We start from the raw sequence: 15,598 nt of genomic DNA on the forward strand, positions 1-15,598 counted from the left end.
ACTTAGAACACTATATTCATAGGATTATCAACCGTAAACTAAGTCGAAGGTTAGTCAGCACTCAAAATAACCTTCTTGACATCAATCATAACTCATATGACCAACCTAAAGACAACTTTTATAACTTGAATTATACTACCAACCAAGAGAGCAATAATTACAATATCTATGATAACCATCCAACAAATAACATCAGCAACAATTCAAATAATAAACTGAGAGCATCTACAAATAGTGATAATAAAATGATAATATTGATAATCAACATACCGAAAGGAAACAAACCCTCTAGCGCCAATAAAATCAAACAGTTATGCTCATGCAGAGATAGATCCAGTTGTCCTTTGGATAACCAATGTATGACTAAGAACGTGGTATACAAGTGCACTATAGACACTAGAGGAGGACCTTAAGTATATATCGGGGCATCGGCCGATTTTTTGCAAAAACGATACCGCAACCACATCGCCAGCTTTCGAAATATCCTTAAACGACATGTAACATCGCCGGCCGATTTTAACTGGAGGCTTAAGATAGTGAAGATAAAATACGACCTTACGCGAGTTCCTACAACACTATATCCCAGAAATGCCAGTTATGCTCCGAGTTACTCTTGATAATGTTAACAAAGGAGCACATTATAACTAAATTAATTAAACAATTACCCAGATGCCTACACGCAGCTAAACACACATTCATATATTACAATCCCCACCATATATAACTTGATGTATACATGACGCCCACAACTATAAATGCACCTGAACTTGAGGAGCTATATTCGAATAACTTGTATTTGATATATGATCTCGCAATCTAGATTCATATATATATATATATATGAATATACATAAAATGTGTGTGTATGTGTGTATATGCGTATATGTGTACGTGTATGTGTGTATATGTATATATGTATATGTGTGTGTGAGCGTGTGTGTATATGCACGTATATATATAGATATATATGTCTACATATTCATCTGTGAGCATTTACGTTTTTGTAGGTGTATGTTTGTATATTAGTGTGAATATGTATATGCATGTATGCGGGCGTATGTTTATATGTGTATATGCATACAAACATATATATGTATGTGTGTCTATGTTTATATGCGTTTATGCACGACCACAAATATTTCGTCTAAATATTGTCTTCCTGTCAACTTCTACCCGCTTTTCTTTCTCTTAACAGTTACTACAGCGAAAGCTGATTACGGCATTTTCTCTGAACTAGAATATATACTTGCCACGTTTATATTTGAATTTTTTGCGCTTCAATAATTTTTCTATGATGTAACTCATTCTCGAATTTGATGGACATATAGCGGTAGGTAACCCGAGTCAAGGAATCTCTAGTGAGACACTTTACTGATGTACCTGAAGAGACACAGAACGGGTTTGAAACATTTGTTGTACCCAATAAAATCTGTTACACGTTTCATCTCCTGTTTTATTAATAGTATTACCCCAACCGCCATTATGAAGTTCCTGCAGTAAATCTACGGTAACAACAGGTAATGGAAACTGTGCAGGTGCTTTACTCATTATCCATTTACACATTTTGTACAATTTCTCCATTATATATATATATATATTATATTATATATATATATATATATATATATATATATATATATATATATATATATATATATAGTACAAAGAAAGATAGGGGTTATGGGGGTAACACACTATGGATATCAGTTATCCAATATAATGCTGGTGAAGCACCCAAATGCCAAATATATAAATGCTTGTAATTGCAATAACTGCATATTACCTCAATACATCTGACTAATATAGACAGAATGAGATACTTTTATCTATAGGCTGAAACAGGTGTAAAGACCATTTTATGTGTATTATTCTTTTGGTATTATCTTGCATATTGATGTATGTTGTTTTGTTCTATTTGGATGTTCCTATTTATATAGTTAATAAATAATACGAAATGGTAATATCTGTAAGTTGATGATTGAAATGAATTTGTTCCTCCATTTTCTTATTTGCATATATATATATATATAAAGGCGCAAGCGTGGCTGTGTGGTAAGAAGCTTGCTTCCCAACGACATGGTTCAGGGTTCTGTCCCACTACGTGGCACCTCAGGCCGACCAAACTGCCTTGCGAGTGGATTTGGTAGACGGAAAATGAAAGAAGCTTGTCGTATATACATGTATATAAATATATGTGTGTGAGACTTTGTGTCTATATTTGTCCCCCATCATCGCTTGTGAACCGAGGTTGGTGTGTTTACGTTCCCGTAGTCTAGCGGTTCGGCAAAAAAGATCGATAAAATAAGTATAAGGCTTACAAGAAATGAACCCGGGAGTCGATTTCATTGACTAAATTATCCTTTACAGCAGTGCTCCACCATCAGTCAAATGACTAAAACAGGTAAAAGAGTAAAAGAAAACACACACACGTTCATATATATATATATATATATATATATATATATATGTGTGTGTGTGTGTGTGTGTGTGTGTGTGTGTGTGTGTGTGTGTGTGTGTGTGTGTGTACATGTATGTTTACGGAGATGTAGTGCATAGCGAGTGACTTGATCTGAGATCGTGTGCTGGAACGAAAACAAATGCAGCGTGGAAGGTGTTTATAAGCCATTTAAGAAACACACAAAAGCCGTTAGATTCACTTCAACATTTAAATTGAGATGCAGCACGAAGTTTTGTCAGTGAACAGGTCGCGGTCCCAAAGCGAAAATGTTGAAGTGAATCTAACGGTTTTTGTGTGTTTCTTAAATGGCTTATAAACACCTTCCACGCTGCAATTGTATATATATATATATATGTGTGTGTGTGTGTGTGTGTGTGGTGTGTGTGTGTGTGTGTGTGTGTGTGTGTGTGTGTGTGTGTGTGTGTGTGTGTGTGTGTGTGTGTGTGTGTGCGTGTGTGTGTGTGCGTGTGTATATATATATGCGGATAAATCAAAACTTATATGCATTCTACTTTCTGTAATTTACAAAGCAAAATCAGGAGTTGAACAATCAAATCGTTGTTTGATATCGTCTCCTTGCTTTTCCATGCACTTCTTCGGTTGGTCCACTACCTTGCGCTTATTCTATTAGAGCATTTTTTTTTTCGGTTGGTCGCACCCTCGTTTATACACTGTTTCCAGTACTTTTTTGTCCGTAGCAAATCGACGACCTCGTAAAGGATGTTTAAAGAGTCCAAATGTATGATCTGGACTGTATGCAGGGTATTCCAACAACTTGAAATTCAATTTTTCAATGATTTCACCGGTGTGGACAGTCGTGTAACAATAACACTTATTTGACAATAGACCTAGACGTTTAGTGCGAATCGCTGGTTCTAGTTTGTTAGCCAGCATTTCACTGTAACCAACATTGGTGACCGTAGATAACACTTCGAATTAATGGTTACAGCATAGACCATTTTGCACCCCGCCGCTAAACGGTTAGCATCCCTTTTTCTTCGTGGAGGCCCAATGGCCCAGTGGTTAGGGCAGCGGACTCGCGGTTTCGATTCCCAGACCGGGCGTTGTGAGTGTTTATTGAGCGAAAACACCTAAAAAGCTCCACGAGGCTCCGGCAGGGGATTGTGGTGATCCCTGCTGTACTCTTTCACCACAACTTTCTCTCACTCTTACTTCCTGTTTCTGTTGTACCTGTATTTCAAGGGGCCGGCCTTGTCACTCTCTGTGTCACGCTGAATATCCCCGAGAACTACGTTAGTGTGCACGTGTCTGTGGAGTGCTCAGCCACTGACACGTTAATTTCACGAGCAGGCTGTTCCGTTGATTCGGATCAACCGGAACCCTCATCGTCGTAACCGACGGAGTACTTCCATCCAGCATCCCTTTTTCTAAGGAATTTCTTTTTCGCTGGAGGATCTGGATGCTTCCCTCTCCGTAATCGGCTTTTGGATTTTGGCTGAATTTAAAGGGCCCAGGTCTCCTCTCTTGAGATTATTCTCTCTAAAAATGCTTTGCTTTCATCGTTGTTGTAGTGTTGATGGATCTCCAAACAATTGCACTTATGCGCTTCGGTAAGCTCATCTAGCAGTTATCTCGCACAGACTTTAAGGAAGCCAAACTTGTGAATAATTTCGTATGCAGAACCATTACTAATTTGCCGAGAACATGTCACCTCAGCGATGATCATTCGTCGCTTTTACCAGAACCATCTTTCGAGTCTCTTGAATTTTCACGTTAGTGGGGGAAGTTGATGGTCGCCCAACCTCCTCGTCATGCTTCACGTTTGTCTGGCCATTTTTAACGGTTTCGATTCATACTTCTACGCGATAACTACAAGAGTACCACCCTTTAGCACGCAAACCGTGAAGGCAGTTTGGCCAACCTAAAGAAAGTTTTGGCAAAAGTGTAGATAACTTTCTACTTCCCCTCAGATAAACAAACATATCCAATCTCTCTCACATCTCTCTCTCTCTCTCTCTCTCTCTCATTTGCTCTCTTTCTCTCTCTCGATAATATATATATACACCACCTTCATTATCCTTCCCATCCCCCCATCCTATCCCACATCCCTCCCCCACATACCCCACCTCTACCACCACCCTCTGCCTACCCACAAACCCCAACTCTACCCCAAACCCCAGCCGAACCCACACCCCTCCCATGCTTTCCCCACTCTCGCCTCCCCCACCTCCCCACAACATCGCACCACACTACACCATACAACATTACACATAACATCACAACACACCACCCACACACCCATCCCCACATATTCACACCTACACATACACACACGCACACGTCCAGACCACCAGCCCTCTTTCACACGCACACACATACTCTCTTATACACACACGCACCTTTGTGTTGGGGGTCATCTTTACCTTGTTATCTCCCCATCTTTCCTCCTCGTGTTTTACCCTTCTGTCTGGCACTAGTCGCCATGAAAGATCGTTAGCCACTACACACATCTTTTTTCTCTCCTTGTTTTTTCTGTGTCCCTTTCTGTAGAAGAGTGTAGGCTCGAAACGTAAAAGACTTTTTTCTATTCCTGAGCGTTATGCTAATATATCTGTTTGTTTTGTACACCCCCTGTCTTCGTCTTTTGTTTTTTTCGTAAACTCTCTCTCTCTCTCTCTCTCTCTCATCTCTCTCTCTATATATATATATATATATATATATATATATATTATATATATATATATATATATATATATAGATATATATTATATATATATTATATATATATATATATATATATATAAATATTAGGAATATGTAAAGAAGACATGAAACGATCGTAGTGGATATTAATTATTGTTAAATTACTAAATAATATAAATTAATTTATGTATTGGATTAAGTCTTTCTTTGTTTGATTTACATAATAGTGGTTTGTCTCTAATTTATATAATATATATATATATATATGTATGTATGTATATATGTATACATATATACTTGTAAATATACGTACGTATATATATGTAGGTATATGTGTGGTTTATAGGTGTGTGTGTGTTTCAACAAGTAATCCTGGACATTTACTAGCCATGCTGAACTTAATGAATATTGTCTTGAATTCTTCTGTTTGTAATCCTTTAAGCAAAGAAATATCGCTAAAACCTTTTAAATGTCATTCTAAACTAAATGTATTTTCCCTTCAGAAATTCCAAAGCAAGAGGGTCTTTCTTTAACATGTTTAATTTGATTTTATTTCCTTCCTAATCCTTCCCGATATTTCTCCCCACTTTCGTTACTGTAATTCTCCTAGTTCCTCAGGCTCCAACATTATCTAATTTATTTATCACTCTGTACCCCACTCTCTGTTGACATACACATACATACATACATACACACATATATCTATAATATATATTATATATATATATATATATTATATATATACTCATGTTTGTTTGTGTGTGTATTCTCTTTCTTTCTCACTTAGATGAACCAACATTGACATACTCGTTTCTCCATCTCGTACAGCTTTTATAAAGAAGTGATTTCAAATTTAACAGCCACGTCTGTCTTAATTGAAAATTATTGCGTTTTATTCAGTTTTCGTTCATTTACTTTTACGCTGAAAGAAAGGTCGCAGCAACTTCGGAAATGTCGTGATGTCCTTTATTTTACTCTCCTCCGAGACCTGCATTCTATTATTATTATTATTATTATTATTATTATTATCATTATTATTATTATTATTATTATTATTATTATTATTATTGTTGTCTGTTGTTTGTTGTTGTTGTTGTTGTTGTTGTTATGTTGTTATATTATATTTTATTATTAATTAGTATTATTATTATTATTATTATTATTATTATTATTGAGAAATGCTTAATATCTGAATATAGAAATCCTTCATTTCTCTGATGTATTGCGCAATTTATATTCATTTTATCTTTACTGAAATATTACCTCGATTTCACCTTAGACTCTCTTCCAACCCATTTCCTAATTCTTTCTTTGTCCAGTATTATTTTCTCTTTGATGAAATACTGTCTTGATCTTTCTACATTTCTCTTCTATAATTTTCTCTTAATTTTTTTTTTTTTCATATTTCATTTGTGTATTATATTATAATTCTCCTGATGGCGTAACATTAGCACCTTTTACACTGAAATCCACGTACAGATAAAATGCAGCTTCGAAAGCCGTAACGAATGAAGCACATCTAGAAGATTGATTAATCCGTTCCATTACTCTCATTCCATTACTGTTTACTTTTTACAACCATCAACGTATTAAAACAGGATTAACGCGCCACGGGTTTAACATGACCACCTCTTGCCTCTGTGTAATTTTTTAAGCGAGATATCCGGTTTGGATACAAATTCTGATGCAATGTTTCTCATCTATTTCATCTCAAAAGCTGTACAATTAACTGTTTAATGTTTCCCAAAAGTGATCCAACACGAAATAGGTCTGAAATGCCGAACCTATTTCCTCCACTTGCTACAAATAGAAAGCAATTTTCCTTCAAATAATGCCTTCTCACCTTAGAAATAGACACATCTGATAGTGTTGTTCAAAAGCTAGAACGGGATTTCATGGCTAGAGAGTCTGTAATCATGTCTACTCTACTGAATTTGAGTAAAAGAGTAAGAACGGGGGGAATTCCACTTCTTAACACCTCAAGAGGTGGTCTATTAACCAGGCGCACAAGCGTATGCCTTGTTCACACTTTTTTTGTGATCTGAGCCCCTATTTAAAAACAGGAATTTTTTCAAGGTCCATCTAAGGCTACTGACTTCTGACTAGGGATTGACACAATGATTGGTGGCAACCCATTAGACTTCTTCCTCTTTCACTCAACATTCTCCCTCTAAATATGTGCTTCAGTGACTATGAATATAGTTCAATCAGTACTGTCTCTTTAAATTCTGATTGAGAAATATCTATTTACACGCGCGCACACACACACACACATACGTGTGTGTGTGTGTGTCCGGTATAGATCTGGGGGAAGCCAGTACACAGATATGTAGAATGCACACAGTATCTCGATAGTGAGAAGTCCGGCGAAGGATTAGTCCGCTTCTCGGGTTCGGGTGATTCAGTTATTTCTTCCCTTCTAATATAATGTTTTTGCTCTCATTTTTCAGCTGCAACAGATGGTTGTATGCGGCGAGCTTCCATGCACTAAAGATGAATCAGCAATATTCGCTGGTATTCAACTTCACATTGAAGAAGCCTGGCCTGAGGAAAATACAAGTTCAGCATTGGACCCAAGTGGATTATACAATCATGTCTCATACAAAGTGCCTTGCAAACATCCAGCAAAAGCGACGACACCAGCAGCAGCAGCAGCTACTGTTATTTCCGATGATAGTGGACACCACACTGTTCATACATCCGTGGACAAGGAACATCAGGAAAACCTGCGCAAGAAAAAAGAGTTGATACGTACGAATAAAACCAAGAAGGTGCCAAGCAATCGAAGACGCGGTCGGCTAGTCAAGCATCTGATGTGCTTCAGTGACTATGAATATAACTCAATCAGTGCTGTCTGTTTAGAAGATTATCTACCTCCAGAGTACACTACATCAAGGAAAATTCGAGAACTTATTCAGGTATTTATAAACTTTCTTTAATTTTATAAGAACTTTTCAAAATTATTAGAAATATTGAATTTCTAAATGTCTCAACGAGACATGAGCGGTGGTGGAGCGATAGAGTGGTTGTATAAAGTCAACATAACTGACAGCCCCGTAGAAGATAATACACCACCGCTATATAGCCCTAGGAAACATCGACGTTTCCTGTCGGCTTTTTTGACACATAAAATATGTCAAAGCTGACAGGAAGCATCGATGCTTCCTAGGGCTATATAGCGGTGGTGCATTTCCCTCAACGTGGCTGTCAGTTATGTTGACTTTATACAACCACTCTTTTTCAAAATTACTTTTAGCTCAAATATCAAATATTCATTGCTCACTACGATTTTCATTCCTCATGAAGTCCTTTCAGAAGTTAGCAGTAAGACAACATCACCTATACAAGTGAATGTTTTAACAGCTTTTACATTATTTACGGCATATTGAATGGAATGTTTCTTTCCAACCACATTATTTATATTTCAATAAGTAACATTTCAACTGCTAAATCCATATCTCTGCTAACATCTGAAAGTGACTAGTAAATATATCAACTACAAAACAGCCTTTCAGGAGTAAGATTAATGTTCTTTTACCGCAATATACGAAGTAACATTCTTTATGGGCTTAGTGATAAAAAATATGAGATTGTAATTGGTTTAAAAGTCTTCCTTCTTCCTTGTTAGAAATTTGAAGATGTGGATGAAAACTTTGCTTAGTTTCTTAGATAAGTAGATAGGTAAGATACGTATAAACGTAACTAGAAAAGGAAGCTTTTTAAGTAGCTTTGATCATCAGTACTTGATCTAATCTTCAGTGTAGTGAAAACTTATGAAATGTTTATAATTCTTACATATCCTACAAAGAAAGTATGTTGATATATATATATATCATCGTGAGTTTAGGCCAAACTTTATTATTTCCTTAATATTTCTGCAGTGGATATGCTGCTGTTATATTGGAGTAAGTATACCGCGATATAAGATATGAAACGTGATCGTTATTTTAAAGATGATAAATGGTGTTTTCACTACTACGTGTAGTAAGTTGATTAATTACGTTAACACTCTTCCGTTAGTTCGTAATAGGCAGATAAACACGAGGCAAAGAACCCGGCGTACTGAGGATTTGCTAAAGTTGAATATCGCTTTATAAAATATATGCTATGCATTTAATTGACTTCATAATACTAGATGAAAATATGGCAGGAAAATGCAAAACAGACATAAATAATTTAGAATCACATTCCTGGGAAACACTGAATCTACAAGTGCGGTAAGTAGATCTTGTTAGTAGAAACAAGTGGATAAAATTGCACCATGTCAGTTCTATCATTGATGCATTGCAGAAAAGTTGTATATACACTCCTACGTATTAGTGATTAATTTCTGTACTGAGGCCAGATACGTAACACTCTTGTAAATAACCCTAGTTTGACTCTGTGTGTGTGTGTATTCAACCCAACATACGTTAGTGACTTTAAATAGATTGGAAACTACCCAGAAGCAGTCAGTTCTCCAATATATGGCAAATGTTATAGACATCGGAGTTTAGCATCAGTTTTATAAATGATCTACAGTGAATTGTTTGAAGACTTTGGCATCCAGTAGAAACCGGTTGATTTGTAAGATGAAATTATGCAAACACCAAATGTACTATTCTTGGCAATAACTTCCAGTTAAACATAAACGTAGAAAGAATTCGGCAGTTCAAATAATTTCGATCTGCTCTTAACATACTCACTGCATCTATTCGGAAACTTTGCATTTCAACTTAGAGCTAAGGAGACTGCATGTCTTCCGTCTTGCGTGAGGAATTAAAAGCACCCTGCCAACACTGTTCTTTGAATTTTACAAACATAAAAACTCAGGAATAAATATTAAAGATAAGTGTTATTTTTTTTTTACTTATTCCCCTTAATTGTTCTTTTTTTGTTTTTCTTTCTTAAGCAATGTTGTGGATGGGTTGTGTGAGCAATTAACTTCAGGATCTTGATAAAATAAATTCAAATACGTAAGAAGAGATGAGTGTTGGCATTTATGGCAACGTCATTCTTCTTAGAAGAAAAACAGTTAATATAAATCGAAACCTATCTTTACCTGAAACGTTAGATACTTGCTTCCTCTTCCGGTACATGAACAAATCTTTATTTATATATTTTTACGAACTAAAATTGAATGTTTTTTCTTCTGCCTTTGTTTCCGAAGCAGACCATCACGAATTTCAGCAGATACTAATTTTATTCTATGAACTCTCCATACTCGTAGAATACGTAATGTTAGCTTACCACTTAGAAAGTACTTTATGCTACGAAAACTTTTAGTCGTAAATTAATGCTATTTACTGACACTGGATGGAACACTTTCACAAGATAAGAACATAACTTCGTGTAAAAAAACAGGATAAAAATTATTTATCGAGTCTCTAGCATATCCACTTATTGTTTATATTGCTGCAGTATATATTTTTGTGCCAAAATTTATGATTGTCACTAGTGTCTTTTTTGTAATTACTAAGTATTCAGTACATGCAACATGATACCATTACAAATATATTTTTTCAAGTATAATTAATGCTTAATAGAAACTGGTAATGTAATATGTGTTTGTTGACCTTCATACTTAAATTTTGAATTTTTGTTCTATTTTTATTAATTTATGATTATATTTTGAAGCAAAACTGAGCAAATATTATTTGCCGCATTTTCTGTATTTCTGTTACTTTTTCTTTACTCAGTGAAGGTTCTCTTTCGTTCTTTTTCTCACACTACCTGCATTGTTCTTTATTTGATAACCTCCCAATCAATATAGAACATTTTTCTATATATTGCTAATGTTATTTATCATTATATTTAACTTTTAATATAAGCGCATTTAAGATAAGAATTTTCTCAGTGCCGTCATTATCTTCTGCCTTTCTGCTCATTGCAAATTTGGTCATAAACCGTATGTTTCATTTTCTGTTGTTTTTTTTTTCGTCTCATATCTTAAATGATGTCAGTTTTCTTCTTCCGTCTTATAAAATGCATTTATCTTCCAAATAAGTTCATTAAAACTGTAACTTATTACAGGTAATATCCAGGTGTTAATGCTATGAATTTGCTCCTCATAATATTCCTTTATCTCCTGAATACTTATCTAATGAGCTCTCAATATACTTAACTGATTTTTATCTTCGATTTTATTTATATCCGTATAGATTTATTTGCACGTATCCATTGACCCGTACATATTCTAATTCATTAATTTCTGTTTCCTTATCTAACCATTTATTTATGAGACGTTAGTTAACAATATTCTATGGGCCGTTCTAAGTTTTATTCTAGTCATCTAATCTTGCATAGCTTTAAATCACTCAAATATGAAAGATGATTGATGGTCATCTTTTAAAATTTAAATCCACAATTAGTTTGGTTTAGCATAGCAATCATGAATGACGGTGTCAAACGGAATAGGAATAGTAAATGAGAGACTGAGAGAGTGTAAAAGATAGTCTCTTTAAAATATTCTTCTCTTGGGAAATTTATTGAGTTTCATCATCATCGTCATCATTATCATTATCGTCATCATCAGTATAATCATTATCATTTCCATTATCGCCATCATTACAAGAAGACGGTTACGCAGAATCGGGGATTCGTCATCATCACCAATATCATCACCATCGTCGTCGTCATGATGATAATGACGATCATCATCATAAATAATAATAATAATAATAATAATAATAATAATAATAATAATAATAATAATATAATAATAATAATAATAATAATAATGAAATTATTGTATACTGTGCTCAGGTACACCACAACTTGTCAAAAAGTGCGTATAAAGTATATGCAGTAATGTACAAATGTCTGGAAAGCGAACAGTATATATTTCTTTATTCAATACATATTTCGAGTCAGATACATGCTTGCGTGTGTATGGAGGGCAGAAAATTAGGTGTAGTGTTGGCGAATCTCAGGAAGCATGGAAGTTTTGAAGGATGCAGTGCTCCGACAACTAACAACTGATGCCGGCAGTCTGTTCCATGCTTCATTACGGGAAGGCGAATGCACAGAATCTTTAGAGCACCAGAGGAAATGATTTGGGGGATTTGTTCAGACTATGTTCTGAGTCTAAATCCCACCAAGGTCTATTTCACACATCATGCTTTCGAGATTAATAACATGAAGTAGCACCAAAGTATTAGCTTCCATTACATCGCCCCACCACAGTAATACTCTCATTTCCAATTTGTTTACTTAGACCGATCATTCAGTGATCATCCCATATCTTATATATTTCTATAGAAGTATCAGAGTTGCTTATTATTTCCAAGTAGGTCAATTACTCCATATCTCAGAAAGCAATACTGCTCCATGTCAAGGGTCGGGGATCCAAGGTGAATTATCCCAAGTGGAGTAAAAATGAAATTCGGAGGGGGGGGCCAATGAGGACCCATTAGACATAAGTAAATTTATATAAAATAATGGTTTCCTTCTTACGACAGAAAATTTTCTTCTGGCATGAGGAAGCAGCCAAAATGCTGTTACTTTTTGCAACAACCTACCTTTGCAAAGAAGGATTTAGCATTGATGAACAAAGCAGAATAATCGATTGGACCCCGAAGATATATCCAAATTGCTCTCGTATCAAAATTCCCCAATTTTGATGTAATTTTAACAAAAATGAAACACCAATATTTCTCCAAAACCTGAAGTGAAAAAGTTTCTAGAAAAATATTTTTGTTTCATAATGGAAATACTAATTTATTTTATCGCATCTGTTTTATACTTTTTGTATTTATAATTGTATTCTCCTTATAAATAGATTCAATAAACCTCTTGAATTCAAACAATCTATGATTTTCTTCTTTTCAAATCAATGGCATAACGTTGACGTAAATAAATATATTTTGGGGTAATTGATTAAAAAATTCCCCGACCCCTGCTCACTTAACCGGTAGGGAACAGCAGTCAATTTTCTCACAAATTGCACCTTAACGTCTTTACTAAGATAACTGCATTAAAGTAATCTGCTTCTAGAGGTCTTAAGAATGTCGGGATGGGCGTGGCTGGAAAACTTGGTTACAAAAACTATATTAACGTATGTAAGTGGATGTATGCATATATGTACATATAGGTGTATCTATACATCTTATATGCGTATATATGTGCAGCTAAGTGTGTGTATATGTGTATGTATGTATGTATGTATGTATGTATGTATGTATGTATGTATGTGTGTATGTATGTATGTATGTATGTATGTATGTATGTATGTATGTATGCATGCATGCATGCATGCATGTTATTCAGTTTATTTCAAGATTTTCTGCCAATAGAGAAACAGCCAGTTTCTAATCTAGATACGAAGACCCTTCATTAGAATTTCACCAACATCAACAGGGTATTTCTGTATGTATGTGTGTGCAGTACTTAAAATCAGCGCATGTGCAGATTTGTAATGTATGTATGTATGTATGTATGTATGTATGTATGTATGTATGTTGTATGTATGTATGTATGTATGAATGTATGTATATTGGTAGGTAGGTAGGTAGGTAGGTAGGTAGGTAGGTAGGTAGGTAGGTAGGTAGGTATATGCGTGCGTGTGATTACGGTAGGGTCTCACATGTAATATAGCGAGTTTTAAAATTTCAATAGGATCATATTATCTAAACGATTAGTTTACAAAAACTCCCTCTAGATGTATTTTTAAAATATACGATGGGTAAGTTGATCAGGACCATTAATTTGACAGTTTTGAGCAATACAAACAATATCAATTGGAGAGGTTTTGATCTTTAAAGCCATCTTGTGAAAGCAGATGATAACCTGTAGCAAGCAAAAGAAATCATCAAACTTATCTTCACTTATTACCTCCGCCTTAGCGAAGGCGGAGGTATTGTTTTCAGTCGTGTTTGTTTGTTTGTTTGTTTGTCCGTAGACAAGATATCTCAAAAACCGCTAGTTGAATTCGGATGAAACTTTCAGGGATGTTTGGCCTTATGACTGGCACGAACTGATTAGATTTTGAAATCGATCCGGTACCGGACAAGGATTCTGGATTATTTCTTATATTTTTTTACGTTACATGTATAGGTAAAGTTTCACATAGTTCTCTTGTACACGCACACACATACACACATATGCTCAAGCATTTTAAGCGTTGAACACTACCATCCCATTTCCATTGTACACACGCACATACGCGCACACACACACACGCAAACATACCTCTATTTTACACACACATATTATACTCACACTTCAAACGCCGGTTATCGGCTTTTTCACTCTTTCCTTTGTTATGCATCTATCTCCCCTTCCTTTCTCATTCATACGACACTCTCTTTACCATTTATTTCCTCTACATTCATATCTCACGCCAGCTCTCTCTCTCTCTCTCTGTATATATATATATATATATATATATATGAATAAAAATTTATATATAAAGAACGTGAAATACACAAAGGGACGAACACGGAAAACAGACAAGTCATTTGAAGCCTTCAATCTTCAGTCAGAAACCGAATCATCATGGCAAATTTCGGCTGATTAATTCAGATATTTGCTCCAACTCGGCCATCCCCAAGGAAAAAACTAAGCTGTGAGCATTAGATTTCTTGGTAGAAGGAAAGAATGTAAACTCAACAGAGACGAATATAAATACAAGAAACAGAACAAAATTGAAAACAATAATGGTTAAAAACAGGATAACAGCGGGTGTCTTACGACTTTAGACAAAATGAGACAAAAACAACTTATCAGCAGGCGTGGAAACAATTACCTTTTCGGCAGAGGGGACACGATGTTAACGAGCCGCGATCACCAACGGAATGGCTTGTGAAGCAGCAGGTTGCAAGACGATAAGAGAGAGAGAAAGAGAGACAGAGAGAGAGGGAATTAAAGAGGGTGGAAGGCAGATATATATATATATATATATATATATATAATATATATATATATATATATATATATATATACATATACATACATATATACGACGGGAAGTGGTTCTCAAGGCAACTATATATCCTTTTTCCAGTGACGAAAAGTCACTGATCTCGAAAAAGTGGACACAAGCAATAATAAATCGCTGAGCAAGGTATAAACAGTAGCTGCATGACATCGTGAAGTATATTTGCCACTTAAATGTGGCTAACCCTTAAGGGTCGTTGCTACTGTACCTTGTAGCCCCAGGAAGACATCTCCTCCAGCTGACTATTACAGAAATATATAAAAAGACAATGCTCATTAATATATTATAAGAGATTAATACATAATTCTATACATCGATCTAAAGCAACAGGATTACTAAAGGAAGACGGGAATTCAAGAGAAACCGTGTCAGGATATTCATTGAAGGATTTTATTTCAGGTATTCCCATTTTAAAAATCATCTCAGGCCAATCGTTGAGACGACGTTGGCGTTGCGTTGGCGGAGGTTTGTGCTCTCTGAGTGCACTTACTATTATTATTAATAAGGCGGTGTGCTGGCAGAATTGTTAGCGCGCTGGACGAAATGCTTAGCGGTATTTC

General features: G+C 35.4%; 1 protein-coding gene across 5 annotated transcripts in view; it reads left to right on the forward strand.

Moving 5' to 3' along the window:
- Nucleotides 1-15,598, forward strand: part of LOC115224721 (1-phosphatidylinositol 4,5-bisphosphate phosphodiesterase epsilon-1) — a 1,072,053-nt gene that overhangs the window by 634,194 nt on the left and 422,261 nt on the right. For all 5 annotated transcript variants that reach the window (XM_036513495.1, XM_036513498.1, XM_036513507.1 and 2 more), the window contains exon 9: nucleotides 7,573-8,040. In XM_036513495.1, coding sequence (XP_036369388.1) covers nucleotides 7,573-8,040 — 468 coding nt within the window. The remainder of the gene's footprint in view (nucleotides 1-7,572; nucleotides 8,041-15,598) is intronic.

Source organism: Octopus sinensis, linkage group LG2 (genome assembly GCF_006345805.1).
Source record: "Octopus sinensis linkage group LG2, ASM634580v1, whole genome shotgun sequence".
Classification (NCBI taxonomy): Eukaryota; Metazoa; Mollusca; class Cephalopoda; order Octopoda; family Octopodidae; genus Octopus; species Octopus sinensis.